The following is a 19,250-nucleotide window of genomic DNA, read 5'->3' as shown; positions in this document are numbered from 1 at the left end:
AAGAGAGATAATATTAAGGAATTTAATCAAGGCTATAAAGATGACACGATTCCTACAGTTTATAACTGTATAAGTTTTATACAAAACTACTGAAGAGTCAAGTAAATCCTTCCCCAACAATTTTGTCCCCAGTGTACCTTGTAATGTCCATTAGTGCACTAATAACATTTACTCTTTTTTAAGAAATATTTTTTAATTGTAGATGGACACAACACCTTTATTTTGTTTATTGTTATGTGGTGCGGGATTGAATCCAGTGCCTCATGCATACTCAGTAAGTGCTCTACCCCTGAACCACAACCCGGCCCTATATGCGCTAAGACATTCTGTAAGTTGGATCATATGAAACTGCTATTACTTTTTTTGTAGGTGAACAATGGTTAAATGCCTGTAATTTCATTCAGGCATTTAACCATTGTTAATTTGATAGCTTCTTAGTCTAATGTTACTTAATGCTAAAAAACAGAGGAATGCCTTACACTAGTAGCAGCTATACATACTGAGAAGCGAGGCGAGGCCGGCGCAAGGAGATGCTCTGGTTGTACTTCCATGACCGATTCTTCTGGCGGTTTCGTACCCCATCATCCTGATCCATCATCTGTTCTAGGAGTGTCTGATCATCTGCGTTCAGGGGGGCCACAGAGATGTCTCGCACAGCACGAAATTCACCACAGTTATTTAGATGTTCATTTTCCAAGCGGAAAAAGTTCCACACAAACCGCCTTAGCAAAATGGGGTAGAGCAAACACACTAATTATAAAAGTTGAATATACTACTACTATCTGTAAAGCTCCCAGAATATCAAGTTTTTACTGATGAAAACAAAACAAGGAATTAAGAGCTAGAATATTTAAATGAAATGGAGAAAGACAGCATAGAGGTGGGAAAATAAGAGTGGACTATGCAAAAGGAAAGCAGTTTTAGACTACTCATTCTTTCACTTCATCCAACAAATATTTACTGAATGCCAACTGAAGGGAGGAAAAGGCATTGAATGAGATAGATAAAACCTTTGTTCTTATTTTATGGTGAAGACAGATATAAAAATCAACTGATGAAAAGCTGGGGAAAGTAAAGCAGGAAAAGGGCATAAAGTGTGACATATGGCTGGTGAAGGAGAGTTGTATGCATCTAGCAAAAAATCTGAATATAAGTAAGCAAGTCATGGAGAAAAATATCCTCATTGTGGGCCTGCTCTTAAGAGTATACTGGGATCCCTGCTGCTTTCCTTCCCTTTTTTTACTAGCTATAATGATCTTGGATGAGTTTCTTAGCCTATGTTTCAGGGTCATCGGTAAAATGGGATAATGGAAGCTACTTCATAAAACTGTTGTGAGGATTCAATAACTTATTAATTATAAAGAGCTTAGAACAGTGCCAGAGACATAACTGGTACTACATATAGCGTTTGCTCTATCATCATCATCATTAGTACAGTTATTAATAAAAATGGTATAGTTTGAATATTGGGAACAAATATTTGAATAGCAGATGATAAAAATGGAGAGAGAGGGAGTGGAGACAGGAAGTGTAGACATTTCTTGAAGAATTTTGTCATAAAGAAGAACAGATAGACGGGCAAAGTTGGAGGGGGTAAGAAGATTCTAAAGTGTTTTGTTTTTGTTTTAAATGGGTGACAGAAAATTAAGCAAATGAGTTCTTTACATTTTTTTTAATTTTCTTTTTTATTGTTGCATTTGAATTATACAAAATTATGGGTTTCACTGTGGATATTCATACATGCAAATAACATACTTTGAACATATCCACCAAGCAAATGATTTCTTAAAAAAGACTACCAAGAATTTAAAAAAAACTTTAAAAAAAATATATATATATTTAATTTACAAAGTAGCATATGAAAAAAAGAAGTGGGTGGAAGAGATGGTGGCATGATGTAGGATTCAGGCCCTAGACCTAGATATTTGGGAGAGTCAAGAAGGGAAGGAAGGGGAAAAATGGTCTGGAGAGAACACTGACAGCTACAAGAACACCGATTCCAGAGTTATTCTTTAACTTACAGGCTTTTAGTTTTATGTTTCCAGCTTTGATTACATTTTTATCAGGTAGTGTATGCCCACCCTGACTCAGAAATGTTATACACCTATCTGAGAATATCTTAGTATCATTTCATTTGTGAAAAATTCTCACTGGGTGAAGAGTTCTCATTTTCTTTTCTGCACACTGAAGATTTCATTTTAATGATTTCTGACTTTCATTGTTGCTGTTGAGAAGTCAGCTGTTAGTCTACTGCCACTGCTTTAAAGGTAATCTTTCTGGCTGCTTTTTTTAAAATAAGCATTTTTATTTTATATAATATACATATATAAAAGTTTGCAAATCAGAAGTATGCAAGCTTAATTATCATCAAATGAAAATCTTACGTAATTAATATCTAGAAATATGAAATTTATTAATTACCATATAACTCACTGAAAGCTACCTTTAGAGCACCCTACTATGCTAACTTGATTTTGTATACAGTATACAGTAGAATTCAATATTCATTTTTTTCCATATGGATATCCAGTTGACTCATTTTTTTGAGAGGGTGGACTGGGGTTTGAACTCAGGGTGCTTTACCACTGAGCTACATCTCCAAGCCCTTTTAAAACTTTTTATATTTTAAGACAGGGTCTTGTTATGTTGCTTAGGGCCTTACTAAGTTGCCAAGATTAGCCTTAAACTTGTGGTCCTCCTGCCTCAGCCTCCTGACTCCCTAGGATTACAGGTGTTAGTTGACTCATTTTTTAAAAAAGGTCTTTCTCCTATGTTATGTAGCTATCTTTGACATAAATCAGGCAGTGTCAATATATACATGGGTATGCGTCTAAATTCCCTGTTCTGTTTCAGTGGACTTTCCTTTCATCAACATAGTACACTATTTTATTCACTATAGTTACATGATCAGTTTGTATCTGAGAGTATAAATTTTTAATCTTGTTCTTTTCAGGATAGTTTTGACTATTCTTGATCCTTTATGATTCCATATAAATTATCAATTTTTACACACATAAATTTTTCATTAGATTTATGTCTAGGTAATTGATATATTCTAATGTTATTCAAATGTATTCCTTGTATTGAGGGGTAGGGAAAAATGTAATAATTTATTTGTAAACTCGTTTGAACTTTATGTATATGTAATCATGTCAGTGAGTAGTTTTATTTTTTTCTTTCTAATCCTTATTTTAAATTTTTTCCTCACTATACCAGTCATACTTAGAGCAAAATGTTAAATAGAAATGGTGATGGTAAATTCCTACCTCATTCCTAAGCTCAAGGGATATTTCATAGTGTTTTATGTGGAAAATATTTTTTTCATGAACAGGTGTTGAATATTGATTAAAATTTCTTTCTTTCTTTCTTTTTTCTTTTTTGAGACAGAGCCTTATTGTATTGCCCAGGCTCACCTTGAACTCCTAAGTGCAAGTCCTACCTCAGCCTCCCAAGTATCTGGGACGACAGTCGCACAGTCCCGGCCAGGTACTGATTTTTAACAGAGAGGTTCTCTGCACCCCCCACCACTTTATTCAGTTAAAGTAGTAAACTATATTAATTTTTGAATGTTAAGTATTATATTTCTAGATGAACCTAATATGCTGGATTCATTACCTAATATTTTATTAGAACTTTTGAGACTATATTGCAAAGACAATACAGTGGTTGAGACAGATTAGTATATTTTCTTAGAATATTTTTATAGGTTTAAGTAATAAAGTCATGCTTTTTCACAAAAACAAACTGAAAAGTGTTACCTTTTTTTTGTCCTTTTTCTCTGAAGCATCTTCTTAGTAAAGGGTAATATTTCACCTTCAAATATTTGGAAGAATTCCCTGAGCCTGGAGTTTTTATTGTGGGAGGTACTTTAGTAAGAATTTTATTTCTTTAATATATTCAAGTTTACCAGCTTCTCTGTTTCCTTCTTCATTGGTTTTGGTGAATTATGCTTTTTGAGGAATTTGGCCATTTTTGTCTAAATTTTTAAATTTAAGACATAAAGATGCTTCTAATATCATCTTACTCTTTAAAAAAAAGAAGTCTTTAGGATTTTTAAAATAATTTGTGCCTTTTTTTCTTTATTCCATCAATTTCTATTCTTCATATTTTCTTCTGGGTTTGACCTGCTGTTTTAGTATTTTTTTTTTTAATTTCTTACACTATATATTTTTCCAATATACACACCCTCTAAGCCTGGCTTTAACTTCAGTTGATATTTTCCTTTTGTTATATTTTTAATTTCATTCTATTCAAGATATTCTGACATTTGCATTACAATTTCAACTTTGATCCTCAGGTTATAAATTTCTAAACATTTGGGAATTTTATCTTTCTGTGATTTGAATCATCTGAAATCTGTTGTGACTTCTTTTATTGCACAATATGTGCTTAATTTTGGTAAGTGTCCTATATGCATTTAGAAAAATGTTTGTGTAGTAGTTTATGGATGCAATGTTCTATATATGTAAATCACGTTAAATCACTCTGAATCCCAAAGCCATCAGATCTAGTAAATTTTTAGAAGTGCAAAAGTAGCTTTAGTGTTCTGTTTATCTTGGGGTTCCTATTTTCACTTAGATTTTGTGCTATTTTGGCAGATCACTGATACTTTCGGAAGACTTATTAAACCTTTTTTTTTTTTTTTTTAATTTTTTTTGGTTGTAGATGGACACAATACCTTTATTTTATTTATTTATTTTATGTGATGCTGAGGATCAAACCTAGTGCCTTACACATGCTAGGCAAGCGCTCTACCACCAAACCACAACCACAGCCCCCATATTGAATCTTTTATCCAGCATTTTTGCTGCTTTCAAGTGAGAAAGTTTGTCTGAATAACTGAGGCTACCAAATTGCAAAATATAGTCCCAAAATATTTAAATTTCTTTTTAACACCCAATTTTAATTTATCACTCTCAAATGAATAAAAAAAAAAAACTTTAAATCATCATCAATAATTATTTTAACTATAAGAATTAACCTCTGCTAGGTGTGGTGGTGCATGCCTGTAATCCCAGAGGCTCAGGAGGCTGAGGCAGGAGGATCGCGAGTTCAAAGCCAGCCTCAGCAAAAAGTGAGGTCCTAAGCAACTCTGTGAGATCCTGTCTCTAAATAAAATACAAAACAAGGCTGGGGATGTGACTCAGTGGTCAAGTGCCTTGAGTTCTATCCCCAGTACCAAAAAAGAAAAAAAAAAAAAAAAAAAAAAGAAAGAATTAACCTCTAAGTCTTTTAGATAGGATTTTCCAACTCTGGGGCTGATGAGAAGTTTGAGAAAAGTTGGAAATTTAAACTTTTCAAAAATAAGTTATATTAAATTCTAATTTGTAAGTACTGGGCATCTTTTTGGTAGAAAGAATCTTTGATAAACTTTTCAATGGTTTGCTTACCGGAAAACCTCGAGAGGAGCAAAGACAGTAGCAATGATGTCCCCAGCATGAGGCAACAAAGTTGTAGAGGTAATTGAGATTTGGATAGTCCAAGCAAAGCGTAGTATCACATCCTCTATGATGGCACAGTAGTAGTAGGCCTAAGGAATAATAAGCAAATTGAGTATGTTTTCCATTATCTTTCTCACAAAGAAGCATACCTACCAAAAGACTCATGCATGTTCTACCAATAGGCATAGGTTCAAGAGGAAAAAGTTATATTCTATTTAATTTTGCATAAGTATATATTATATTTTAGGAAAAACTCATCAATTAGTTTTCTTCTTAAATGATGTGATATTCAAAACAAAATATTACTGAGTTTCAGTAATCATTTAACAAATATATTTCATTCCCATATTATACACCAACTCTCTTCTAGGCTCCAGAAAGACAAGATACATGAGAAATTTGATCTATTGAGGTTACATTCTAGCAGCTACATGATAATGTCTTAACAGATAATATTAAGGATCATTAGCAGATTTACTAACTGTGCTTTTTGCATTTGTGTTTTCAAATTGCCTTACCTTGTATCTGAAGAAAGTTTTGCCTTGTTTTTTGCTGTTAGTAAATGAAATTAAACTAGGATAAATTTTTTATTTGTTCTAATTAGTTTGGATGAGTTTTTAAAATGATCTATTTTTTTACATGGAGAACATAGTACTCTACTAATACTTCCAGGTACTCAGCATGATTTAGGATTCTAGTTCTAGCTATACAAATGTCTTAAATACACAAAATACCAACATATATTTCAGGGATTTGCTCATTATTAATAAAAATTACCTCTTTAATACATTTATTTAAAGGCTGTGATATTTTGGGAACTAGAATTGCTATTTATTAAGATATAATATTAATTTAATTTTAACAAAGTAATACTAGTCATTGTTAGGCTATTAACCAAAAATAAACAAAACAATTAACCTTGCTACCTTCTTTTTCCATTTCCTAGAGATGTTTTCAAAATTTGTAGTTACTCTACTAATTACCCTGTATATTTCTAAGTAATGTGTATATATGGTTTCATCTTGATTAATCAATTTTATACAATATCCATTTAAAGCTGGTTATTTAGATTTTATGAGGATTTTAACACATTCTCATATCTCTGTATCCTTCCCCATCTTCTCTCTATAGTAATAATGCAATTTTTGGACAAATCCACATTCACTACATTCCTTCTAGACTTAAGAAATAACTACAATTTCATGAACCTTTAAGAGTCAACTGATATGCTATCTATAGCTGAGTGGTGGCACTGTGAACTTATGTTATCAAAGATGTGAAAGAGTTTTGGGAGAAAACACAAAACTTGGGATAAAGAGACACAAAACTTAAGTTTGAATATGGAGATAACAAAAATGGTTCCTGGACCTGGGTGCTCAGTATGCATTGCTAATTTCTAGGAACTAATTAATTTTTAATGAAGGTTCATTGAACTTCACAAATAGTTTCTTCACTTTTCAAGCTGGATGGATTTTTACCTCAATATTTTCCTTTTTAAAACTGAGAGGGATATGGTGATTTAACAGAACATTTTTCTTATAAATTTACAAACTAAGATACAGGAAAACATATTCTTTTATTTCCTAGCACCATGAAAATATATAATAACAAAGAAACTAAAAAGATTCTATTCACTTTTTAAAAAAATATTTATTTTTTAGTTTTAGGTGAACACAAAATCTTTATTTTATTTTTATGTGGTGCTGAGGATTGAACCCAGTGCCTCATGCCTGCTAGGCGAGCACTCTACCACTGAGCAACAACGCCAGCCCTATTGATTAATTTTATTACATAGAAACCAATGTCATAATTATTTGAAAAAAATTAACATTTATTTAAAGATATAAATAGTTCATTTAAGCAATCATTATAGTGAAAAACAAATATAGCTCTAACGCATGAATAATATAAGCAGTAATAAAATACAACATTTTGTGAGCATAAAGGGCCAGTTTTATCTGAACTCATGACTATTCTCTGATTACTGATTTTTTTTCAAATGAGACTTATAAAAATACGTCTGAGGTCTTGAGCATATGTAAATTTTCACACTGGGATTATTGCTATAGTTTTAAGTTAAAAAAAAAAAAAAAGATCAACATCAATGAATGCCCACGCCCATCCCCTTCATTTGCTTATCTGAAGTTAACTTATATATACATCATTTATCTTTACTTTCCTATAATTTATCTTTTAATCTTCAGGCTTGAAACAGCCTTCCCTACTTATCAATTGACACATTCACATACTTTTAAAAATATAATTTTGAGTTATTGAAGACATTTTGGTATAGTATAAAATATTTGTGGCCCAATCTATACTTTCTTACCATAGAGGAATTTCAGAACTGGAAATACCTAAAGAAATAATTTAATCTAACACTCTTACCTTTTAGAATCTTTTGTAGTCTGTATGCCCAATGAGACACAATTGGTTAGTCAGAGAGCTGGGACCAGAATTCATGTGTCAGGATTCCCAATTCATTGTTTAATCTCTTTCAAGGTTACTAGAACATCTGAGTAAAGATACTTTTGGTCTTTTGACTTTTAAATTCAGCCTCTCTTGTCCTTATTTGTATGTAGGTTTAAATAAATGAAAGGAGAGTTAGGCCCTCCCTTTCCTTTGAGTGTCCATAACACTGCTCCTTCAGGGATGTAAACATTCATTCATTGCATAAACATTAAGTGTACCACAGACCAGGAACTATGCTTGGCAGTGAGAAATAGAGATACCTAAATAGATAATTATAATACAATGTGATAATTGCTATAATAGAAATTTATATAGGTCAAAAAGGACTAGTATAAATGGCTAAATATGCTAGGAAAAATAAAGGCTTTTAAGAGACAGTAACACTTAAACTGACTTAAAAAGGAGGAACAGGAATTTATAAAGCAAATAAAGAGGAGAAAGGGTACTTCAGACAGAGGGAATTCTATCTTCAAAAACAAACTGTAGTAAATTATTTATTCTTCTAGTCTTTATCATACTGTACTGCAATCTATTTATTTATCTGCTTAGATATAGCTTATGGCCTCCTGGAGAACCAAAATTTTATTTTATTTTTATTTCTTATAGTGCCTATCATATAGTAAGCATTTGATACAATTTTGCTGACTGAAAAATTTAGGTAATTATTCTTCTACTGTATTAGTTTAGTATAATTAGGGACTGGGTCTATAATTTTGATAGGACTTAACTAATGATTATTTATTTATTATTTTTATTTTTTAAATGAATACAAACACTTTGTACATACTTTTTGAGGGTATACAATCTCTTCTCGGAGGAAAGTGTTTTCTCCCGCATTCCTGTCAAAGAGACCCCAGTCCATCTTTAGATCCCAGATGAGGGTATAACAGGAACTAATGATATAAAAGACAATCCACAGGTAAAAGAATACCATGGTATCTGAGTGACCTCGTTCTGAAGAAGGAAAGGGGAAAAGGAGAAAAAGAGAATTACTAAAGTTAAACAAAATTCTTAACTAAATACAACTATAATTAAACAGCTGATAATTTTTATAGTGCCCCATAAAGTAAAACTTTAAATGAATCTCCTTAGTAGTATCACTGTTTAACAAAGGTTAAATAATACCATTTTTTCCCCCTGTGGTCCAAAGTAATCATAAAATAATCAATGGGGCTGGGGATGTGGCTCAAGCGGTAGCTCGCTCGCCTAGCATGCGCGGGGCGCTGGGTTCAATCCTCAGCACCACATAAAAATAAAATAAAAGATGTTGTGTCCACCGAAAACTAAAAAATAAATATTAAAAAATTCTCTCTCTCTCTCTAAAAAAATAATAATCAATGAACATACAGAATTTGTACAATGTGAATTTGGAGTTTAGGAGGCTCTATACTGAATACATAAAAATCCAAATAACTGCAAGAGGTTTTAAAAATGTCATTTTAATTTTTACCATCAGGTGGCAGCTTAGGGTAAAAGATGAAAAAAAAAAATTAGAAACAAAGAATGTGCTCCATTTGCTTTAAGCAAGTGTTGGGTTGTTTTTGCTTTAGAACATTTCCTTTGTACACTTACATCTTGTCAACACTTAATGTGGAAACAATCAAATAATCCTAGAATAAATGTCAGAAAGCAAAATTTAAGGACATATGAAAGTCAAATCACAAAGCAAAGCATGATATTTTTCTTTTATGGGTATTATTGATACAAAGGCCTAATTTGGCTTTATCCTGGAAACATGATAAAATAACTTTGGCTTTATGCTCAGAACACTATCAAACACACTAAATCAGAATAAAAATATTTTTCAAATGTAGTTATACAATTTAATTTTTTTTTGGCTTTAAGTGTTTCACATATTCTCTAAAACATTTCTTTGGTAAGTTCTGGAGTCATCATGATGCTCTAAGTGTTATTTAGATGCAGGATACAGGTATAAAAATACTAATTTGGTTCTGAATTACCAGAAAAAAAAAAGATGTAAAACATCTAAATTTTAAAAAAAGTTTCAATTTTGATCAGTTTCTCAAAGGTAGAGAAAACAAAATCTATATCATGCATTATCCATAATATTTCCTATTTATCTAGATAAGCATTTATTAATCATTTTAAGGCTATTAATATTATGTATAGTATGATTTCAAAGGTAATTATTGTAAATTTGTAATCTAGTATGTGAAATAGACATTTGTTATTGATGATAAATTTGAGCTCAAAATGAAGTACACACAAAGTTCTGTGAGAACATCAAGAAGAACAGGAATGTACAAGTGTACCCTTTTCCCCACATCCTCGCCAGCACTTGTTGTTGTTTGACTTCATAATGGCTGCCAATCTTACTGGAGTGAGATGGTATCTTAGGGTGGTTTTGATTTGCATTTCTCTGACTGCTAGAGATGGTGAGCATTTTTTCATGTACTTGTTGATTGATTGTATGTCCTCCTCTGAGAAGTGTCTGTTCAGGTCCTTGGCCCATTTGTTGATTGGGTTGTTTGTTCTCTTATTGTCTAATTTTTTGAGTTCTTTGTATACTCTGGATATTAGGGCTCTATCTGAAGTGTGAGGAGTAATTGGTGCAGCCAATTTGGAAAGCAGTATGGAGATTTCTTGGAAAGCTGGGAATGGAGCCACCATTTGACCCAGCTATTCCCCTTCTTGGTCTATTCCCTAAAGACCTAAAAAGAGCATGCTACAGGGACACTGCTACATCGATGTTCATAGCAGCTCAATTCACAATAGCAAGACTGTGGAACCAACCCAGATGCCCTTCAATAGACGAATGGATTAAAAAAATGTGGCATTTATACACAATGGAGTATTACTCTGCATTAAAAAATGACAAAATCATAGAATTTGCAGGGAAATGGATGGCACTAGAGCAGATTATGCTAAGTGAAGCTAGCCAATCCCTAAAAAACAAATGCCAAATGTCTTCTTTGATATAAGGAGAGTAACTAAGAACAGAGTAGGGACGAAGAGCGTGAGAAGAAGATTAACATTAAACAGAGATGAGAGGTGGGAGGGAAAGGGAGAGAAAAGGGAAATCGCATGGAAATGGAAGGAGACCTCAGGGTTATACAAAAGAACATACAAGAGGAAATGAGGGGAAAGGGAAAAATAATACAAGGGGGAGAAATGAAGGTCAGTAGAGGGGGTAGAGAGAGAAGAGGGGTGGGGAGGGGAGGGGAGGGGGGATAGTAGAGGATAGGAAAGGTAGCAGAACATGACAGTCACTAGTATGGAAATATGTAAATCAATGGATGTGTAATTGATGTGATTCTGCAATCTGTATATGGGCTAAAAATGGGAGTTTATAACCCACTTGAAGCAAAGTGTGAAAGATGATATATCAAGAAATTTGTAATGTTTTGAACAACCAACAATAAAAAAAAATTAATAAAAAAAAAAAAAAGAAGAACAGGAATATTTCCAACAGTAGGAAATGAGAGGAAGTAGCCTTTGAGCTATTTCTAGTAGAACAATAAACAATATCATAAAAGTCAGATGAGGTAAGATCATTCAAGAATGAAGGAAGATAAAGAGAAGGCATGGGGCAGGAAAGCACAAGGTGTGTTTAAAAAGCTACAAGTAATCAACATCAAGTGAAGGTGACACACCAAGGATGTGAGAGAACTGGTATGATTTGAAATGAAAAGGAATTTTGGGTCTGACTGTGGAAGGCCTTCTTGGGTCTTAGGAAAGGGGAAAAGATCTGTATTTTGTAAAAATAACTGGTTGGTAGGTTACTTACATCTGTATTACTTAGTTGTTTTTAAAAAATAGATACCTCAGAGCTCTAATGTTATGTCAAAGTCAGTTTGTATCAGCTCATAAGAATGGATTTGCTGAATTTTTAGAAATTTTGGATGCTGGTTGTTAAATACAAAATTAAAAATCAAGTCACAGTAATTTATTATTAGCTATATTAAAAATAAAAGTAATAAATATAGTTCATCACTTCCTAATAGTACTAAATTTCACTATTATCTATTTTTTGAGGTTATATATATTTATTCTATTTGTATGATGGAAATACAGTGCTGTGTTCCTGTATACCTTTTCCTAACTCTATATATTCAAGTTATTATTTTAGTAACCTAAAACTGGCTACAGTGGAAATATTTATACCATGGAAATCAACAAACACTACAAATCAGTGCTCCCTATCACCACTCCCAACTAAGAGCTGGTTTGTTAAAGATATACTAGTATACATCACTGTTGAGCTTCTTCTCTTAGAAAGTTAGTGGTAGGGAAAAGCATCTGCTATTCAAAAAGTGGTTCACAAGTGATTCTTATGAACACCCCAGCTTGGATAAACATATTTTCAGGTTTAATTATTTCCATAGAAACTTTTCTTTATCAAAAGCATACTGGGAGTCGGGTGCAGTGATGCATGGCTGTAATACTAGCAATTCAGCAGGGTGGCGCAAGAGGGTCACAGGTTCAAGGCCAGTCTCAATGAGATCCTGTCTCAAAAAACAAAACCAGCATGTTGCTGCACACATGTAATCCTTGTAGCTCTGGAGGATGAGGTAGGAGGATTCCAAATTCAAAGCCAGTCTCAGCAACTTAGTGAGGCCCTAAGCAACTTAGCCAGACCCTGTCTCAAAGTTCAAAAAAAAAAAAAAAAAAAAAGAGGGTGGGGGGTGGGGGCCGAGTTCAATCCCTGGAACCAAAAAATAAAATAAAAATAAAAACAACCAAGATATAGTTCAATGGTAGGGTGCCCCTGTGTTCGGTTCCTACTACCATATGCACGCGCACGCTCGCGCACACACACAAATGTTGAATTGAATATCTATACGACATTGTATATATGAATTATTAATTTAAAATGTCAAATTATTTATAACTAAATAGAGTTGGATGTATTCTGACACGTTTATTTCATTCTATACAGAAATACAGTCTTGCTGAGTAGAATCATTCAATCACTCCTATCATGGTTCTTTTAAAAAAGAATGCTATAATTCATATACAAAGGTTTGCAAAGAATAAAGTAAATTTAGCAACTTAATAAAATTCATTCTCATGTTTCCACAAAATGAACACAAAGAGATGAAGACAAGCACAACTTAACTATAAATTATACCAGCAACTTTTAAGTTGAATTCCTAGCATATGCCACTTACTCTACAAACATTACTTTACTAAATTTTCCAACACAATGATACCGTTTTGTTTGCTAGTACAAGTGAGGACATGAGAATAGAGTAATAGATACATTAGGTAGAAAATTACAAAATGACTATTTTCAAATGAGCATAGGTACTATCAAGTCCTACTAGTGAAAACTGATTCTTTCCTTCTTTACTAATTACTGAAGAAATAACTGAGTTTAATTTATCAAATGAGATTGTAGAAAAAGTGAAATAAAAACAATAGATAATGAAACTAAAAGCAATGTACTAATTTTTCAGTATTCCTAGATTTTTAATCCTATCCTTACAGTATAATTCTTAAAATGGCACAATGGGTCAGGTATTTCTCTTATTCAAGCCCATATTATTTCTGTGAAACTTTAATGAAACACACATGAGGAATGACTTTTAAATAAACATACATTCTTACAGAATATTTCACAGGAAGCAATATTTATCTTATGGACTTCCTCAACAATTAGCATATACTTGGTCTACATTTTAGTCTCATTTTAATTATTGCCCTCATTTGATCTTCCCCATTTCCCAAATGAAGACTGCCTCTCCCTGAAATCATCTGCCTTCATTGGTATTCAGAGGATATACTGAAAAGATATTATCACTTTAGGCAAGCAATTACATCTTATTCTCTCTTGGCTAACCCCAGTAGTCCATTTTAGTGATGTTCAGAATCACAGAAAATCAAGTCATTGCTATTCTACCCTAAGCTTATATCTATTACACACCAGCCACATTAGAAGCATAATTCATACTGAACATATTTATGGTAATAACATCTGCTGAATCAAAAACAAACAAAAATAAATTTCTTAGAGCTGTGTACCCACAGTCATTGCAGGAATGATAAAAGTGAAATAATGAGTCAGGAAAAGTGGTAATAGAGAAACCAGAATAATTACAGAAATCATTCTAAATCATGTTTCAGGAAAGAAATTTTGAAAAATGAAAAAAAGCAATACCATGTAAAGAGAGAAAGTAAATAGTTTTCTTTTCACCTTGTATCTTTCTGCTGTGGTAAGCTTATTAGTATTTAATCTGAAATTAAACACAAAAATGAAAGAGTAGACATAACTTTCAAAACCACAGCCTATGATTGAGCTTTAATATATGGAAAATCCTCAATCTATTCTTATAACCTAAACAAACAAAAAACTTGCTGAATTATAATTAGTGATGTTTTCTGAAAAATGAATTAATACACAATAGTTCCCAACTTATGATGGTTTGACTTCCAGTTTCTGACATTATAAGAGCGTGAAAGTCATATGCATTCAGAAGAAATCATTCTTTGGATTTTGATCTTTTCTTAGGCTACTGATGACAGGCAGCAGCAATGAACACAGATATGGTAAACCATGAGACTGTGATTGTAAACAATTAACACTATATTATATTGTGTTTCTAAGCAAAGATGTTTAGAAGATTAGGTGTATTAAATGCATTTTTCACTTTGCAATAGTTTCAGTCTACAATGCACTTATTGGGCTCCAAACATACAAAAAGTTGTAAGCTGAGAACTCAGTAAATATTCTCCTGATCTTTACTGTGTTTTATTTAAAAGGGGAGATCACATGTAATTACTCCCTTGGTGATTACCATTTTTAGCCTGAGGGCATTATTATTCCCATTTTACAGTTTAAGAGTGTCAGTAAGTGGGAAGATAACTGAATTTGAAATCAGAGAAGATCTGGGTTTGAATCCAGACCCCAACTTTGTGATTATAGAAAATTTATACTCTTAAAATGATTGACACAAAAATGGAACTGATTAGGACTAAGTATAAAAGGGAGAACCAGAAATAGGAATCCTCATGCAAGAAGTGTTTTGTACTAGACGGTGTTGTTTCTCCAAGTTCATCTTGACTTGAATATGAAAAAACAGTTTCACAAGACTATGAACATTAAAAACATTTCTAAGAGTACTGGGGGAATGGCTCAGAGGTCAAGTGCTTGTTTAGCATGCAAAAGGCTAGGTTTGATCTCTAGCATTGAAAAAAAATTTAAGATAGTGTAGAAAAATTGAATTTAAAAGCCAAGCACATGGGCTGAGGGTATATAATTCAATGATAGGGCACATACTTAGCATGAGTGAAGCCCTGAATTCCATCCTTAGCACCAACCCACTTCATCCTGCCCCCTCCAAGAAACCCGCAAAATCAAAACCCATACACAAACCCCCCAAACTATATACATATTATTATTTCACATTGTATGGAAAATTATGTCTATAGGAAAAGATAAAAGTGGTCATCCTAGATGAAGGATAAGATTAAAGGGTCTGTATTTCTAAATTATTTGAAGTTTATAGTCATATACGCCTATCCATGTTTTAATTATATAATTAAAACTAAAAGAAACAGCTAAAGTTCAAGAAATAAAACCAAGAATTAATAAGTAGGATAGCATAAAATTAAAGTTTCTTCACAGCAAAGGAAACAAGAGCATGAATAGAGAGCCTAGAGTGAGAGAAAACCTTTGCCAGTACTCTTCCAACAGGGATTAATATCCAGAATAAAGACTTCAAAAAACTTCACACACACACACACACACACACACACACACACACACTCCCCCAAATAACCCAATCAAAAGACCTGTTTAGATATTTCTCAAAAGAAGAAATACAGATCACCAAAAAAATATAAAAAAATGCTTGACATCCTTAGCAATCCATGAGATCCAAATCAAAACTACACTGAGATTTTATCTCACTCCAATCAGAATGGTAACCATCAAGAATTTAAATAATTACCATTTCTGATGAGGATGTGAAGGAAAAAGATAAACTTCTACACTGTTGGTGGGACTGCAAGTTGGTATAACCACTGTATTCCTGAAAACACTAGGAAATGGAACCACCATATGACCCAGCTATCCTACTCCTTGGTATTTATACTAAAGAACTAAAATCAGCATACCATAGTGATCAATGTTTATAGCAGTATAATTCACAATGGCCAAGATATGCCTAAACAGCTTTTTTCTTTTTCTTTCCCTCTCACTTCCTCACCCATTCCTCTTCCTTTCTTCCTTCATGCCAGGCAACTGTTCTAACACTGACCCTATAATAACTCCTATAATAGCCACATTATGGAAACAACCTCGGAGTCAATCAACAGATGAATGGATAAAGAAAATGTGGTATATATACATACAATGTACACAAGCTAGGCAAGTACTCTACTGCTGTGCCACAACCCCAGCCCTGATATATTGTTTTTTATAGTAAAAAATGGCATGTAGGTACTCCTTTATTAATCCAACAAAGGTTTACTGAGTGTCTACTATAAGCTGCTTTGTTTATCTATTTATTTTTGGTACTGGGGATTGAATCCAGGAGCTCTTTACCATTGAGCTATTATCACCAATTGTAAGGAAGAATTAAATTATGTCATTTGCTGGTAAATGGATGGAACTAGACAACAATCACTGTAAGTGAAATAAGCCAGACTCAGAAAGTTAAAGGTCAAGTCTAATGAACTTCTTCTATTTTCCCCTCCCCTCCCTTCCTTAATGGATGTTAGCATCCGCATATCAGAGAGAATATTCAGCCTTTGGATTTTTTGGGGATTGGCTTATTTCACTTAGCATGACAGTCTCTAGTTCCACCCATTTACCAGCAAATGCCATAATTTCATTCTTCTTTATGGCTGAGTAATATTTCATTGTGTACATATACCTCATTTTCTTTATTGACAAAGGGGAATGAAGGGAAGGGGGGAGGGAAGGGAATAGTAAAGACAGGAGAATGAATTGGACATAACTTTCCTATGTCCATAAATGAATACATGATCAGGTAACTCCACATCATGTTCAACCACAGGAATGGGATCCTAATTAGAATAAATTATACTCCATGTATGTACAATATGTCAAACACATTCTACTGTCATACAGAATGACAGTATATTTTAGATATACTGTCATGTATATCTAAAAAGAACAAATAAAAAATTTTAAAAAAAGAATTTTAAAGGTGGAATATTTTCTCTCATATGTAGAAGGGAGGGAGAGGAAGGAAGGAGGAGAAAGAGAGAGAGAGACAGAGAGAGGGAGGAAAGAAGGACACTGGGAACTACTGGGGTACAAAATCTACCAAATTATGCTATGTCTATGTATGAACATACTACAATGAGTCTTGCATACATATATGAACATACACATATTTATAATCCATTAATGAATATATAACATGTATAGTACACTAATTAAAATAATAATAATAAAAGGGAGATTAGTGGATGAGGGAGAGGGAGGAGGGGAGAGAAAGTGAAGGTACTGTGGAATAAGGCTGATCAAATTATGCTATATATATGAATATGGCATAATGAATCCCAGTACTATGTATAATTATAATACACCAATAAAAAGAAAAAAGAAAAAGGAAGACAGTGGACTAAAAGGAAACAGTTGTTATTAGGGTAGTTACATTAGTGATTTAAACAAGTCTTTAATATTGCTATATTGGTTTTTTCCCCTTCACCTTTACACCCATTGTATTATGACACTGTTAACAATAGCCAAAATGTGAAATCAGCCAAGGTGTTCAACCACATATGAACAGACTAAAGACTGTGTTATTGTGGTGAATAAATTGATATTACTTGTTGCTATACTGTTTTTTTTAAAAATATTTATTTTTTTAGTTGTAGCTGAACACAACACCTTTATTTATTTATTTTTATGTGGTGCTGAGGATCAAACCCAGGGCCTCACACGTGCTAGGCAAGTACTCTACTGCCGAGCCACAACCTCAGCCTTGATATATTGTTTTTTATGGTTAAAAAATGGCATGTAGGTACTCCTTTATTAATCCAACAAAGGTTTACTGAGTGTCTACTATAAGCTGCTTTGTTTATTTTTTTTTAAAGAGAGAGAGAGAGAATTTTTAATATTTATTTTTTAGTTTTCGGCGGACACAACATCTTTGTTTGTATGTGGTGCTGAGGATCGAACCTGGGCCACACGCATGCCAGGCGAGCACGCTACCACTTGAGCCACATCCCCAGCCCTTCTTTGTCTATTTATTTTTGGTACTGGGCATTGAATCCAGGACCCCTTTACCATTGAGCTATTATCCCCAATTGTTTTTTATTTTTTATTTTGAGACAGGGTCTTGCTTAATTGCTGAGACTGGCCTTAAATTTGTGATTCTCTTGCCTCAGCCTCTAGGTTGCTGGGATTACAGGTGGTGTATGACTCCTGTTTTGTGTGATTTATTACCTAGATATAACACTTAAGATTAAATTTAAAGGAAAAATCTGCAACCTGGTATGTTCTGCAATCATTGGCTGAATGTCTATGGGGAAAGCAAGTATATTCTGGTGAATTAGAATGTACAGAAGAACCATTAAAGGTTAAGCCTAAAAGAGGAAGAGACAAAAACACAATGTTTAAATACAATTTTAGAACTATGCTTAGAGGATTTAGTTAGCCAGGCTTTTAGGAGGGAATATAGCTAGGAAAGGCTTCCTAAAAGATTTGTTACTTGAGCTGACTTGAGTTAAACAGGTTTATGGAGCAGAGACCCATTTCCAGCAGAGTAGAAACCATTAATTCATTCAACAAATGGACACCTGCTATATGTCAGGCACACAGTAGTGAATATTTTTCACAAAAGGGCAGACATATTCCCTGACTCACTAAGGATCACTATTTATCATGGGTAGATAATCATCATATACACACACAAAAATCTAATACTTCAGAGAGCAGAAAGTACCATGATGAAAACAGAAGAAAGTGATATGATTGAGATGGGCAGAAGTGTTAAGGCACAGGCAGTGTTCAGGTAGAGAAGATCTTTTTTTTTTTTTTTGATACCAGGGATTAAACTCAAGGGTACTCAACCACTGAGCTACATTCCTAGCCCCATTTTGTATTTTATTTAGGGACAGTGTCTCACTGGTTTGCTTAGCACCTTGCTTACAGGAGTGCACCACCATGCCCAGCAGAGACGATTTTAAGTAGCGTCTTGAGGAAGAAAAAGGAGCCAGTTATATGAAAAACTGAAGCAAGAGTCATATATATAATAATATATTTTTTTAGTGGCCATATTTGAAAAGGTAAAAAGAAACAGGTAAACTTAATTTTAATAATATATTTTATTTAATTCAACATATTTAAAATGTTATCATTTTAGTAAACATTTGATATACATTCAATGCAAAATTATT

General features: G+C 33.2%; 1 protein-coding gene across 1 annotated transcript in view; it reads right to left on the bottom strand.

Moving 5' to 3' along the window:
* Positions 1-19,250, bottom strand: part of Xpr1 (xenotropic and polytropic retrovirus receptor 1) — a gene marked incomplete at its 5' end in the record, with an annotated part of 80,807 nt that overhangs the window by 7,668 nt on the left and 53,889 nt on the right. The window contains 3 exons of the mRNA XM_046419516.2: positions 501-722; positions 5,391-5,530; positions 8,701-8,867. Coding sequence (XP_046275472.2) covers positions 501-722; positions 5,391-5,530; positions 8,701-8,867 — 529 coding nt within the window. The remainder of the gene's footprint in view (positions 1-500; positions 723-5,390; positions 5,531-8,700; positions 8,868-19,250) is intronic.

Source organism: Marmota monax, unplaced genomic scaffold (assembly GCF_021218885.2).
Source record: "Marmota monax isolate L192 unplaced genomic scaffold, Marmota_monax_Labrador192_F-V1.1 WCK01_AAM20220418_F8-fsc00209, whole genome shotgun sequence".
Lineage (NCBI taxonomy): Eukaryota > Metazoa > Chordata > Mammalia > Rodentia > Sciuridae > Marmota > Marmota monax.
The sequence above is the reverse complement of the archived record's forward strand: the minus strand, read 5'-3'. Positions and strand labels throughout refer to the sequence as shown.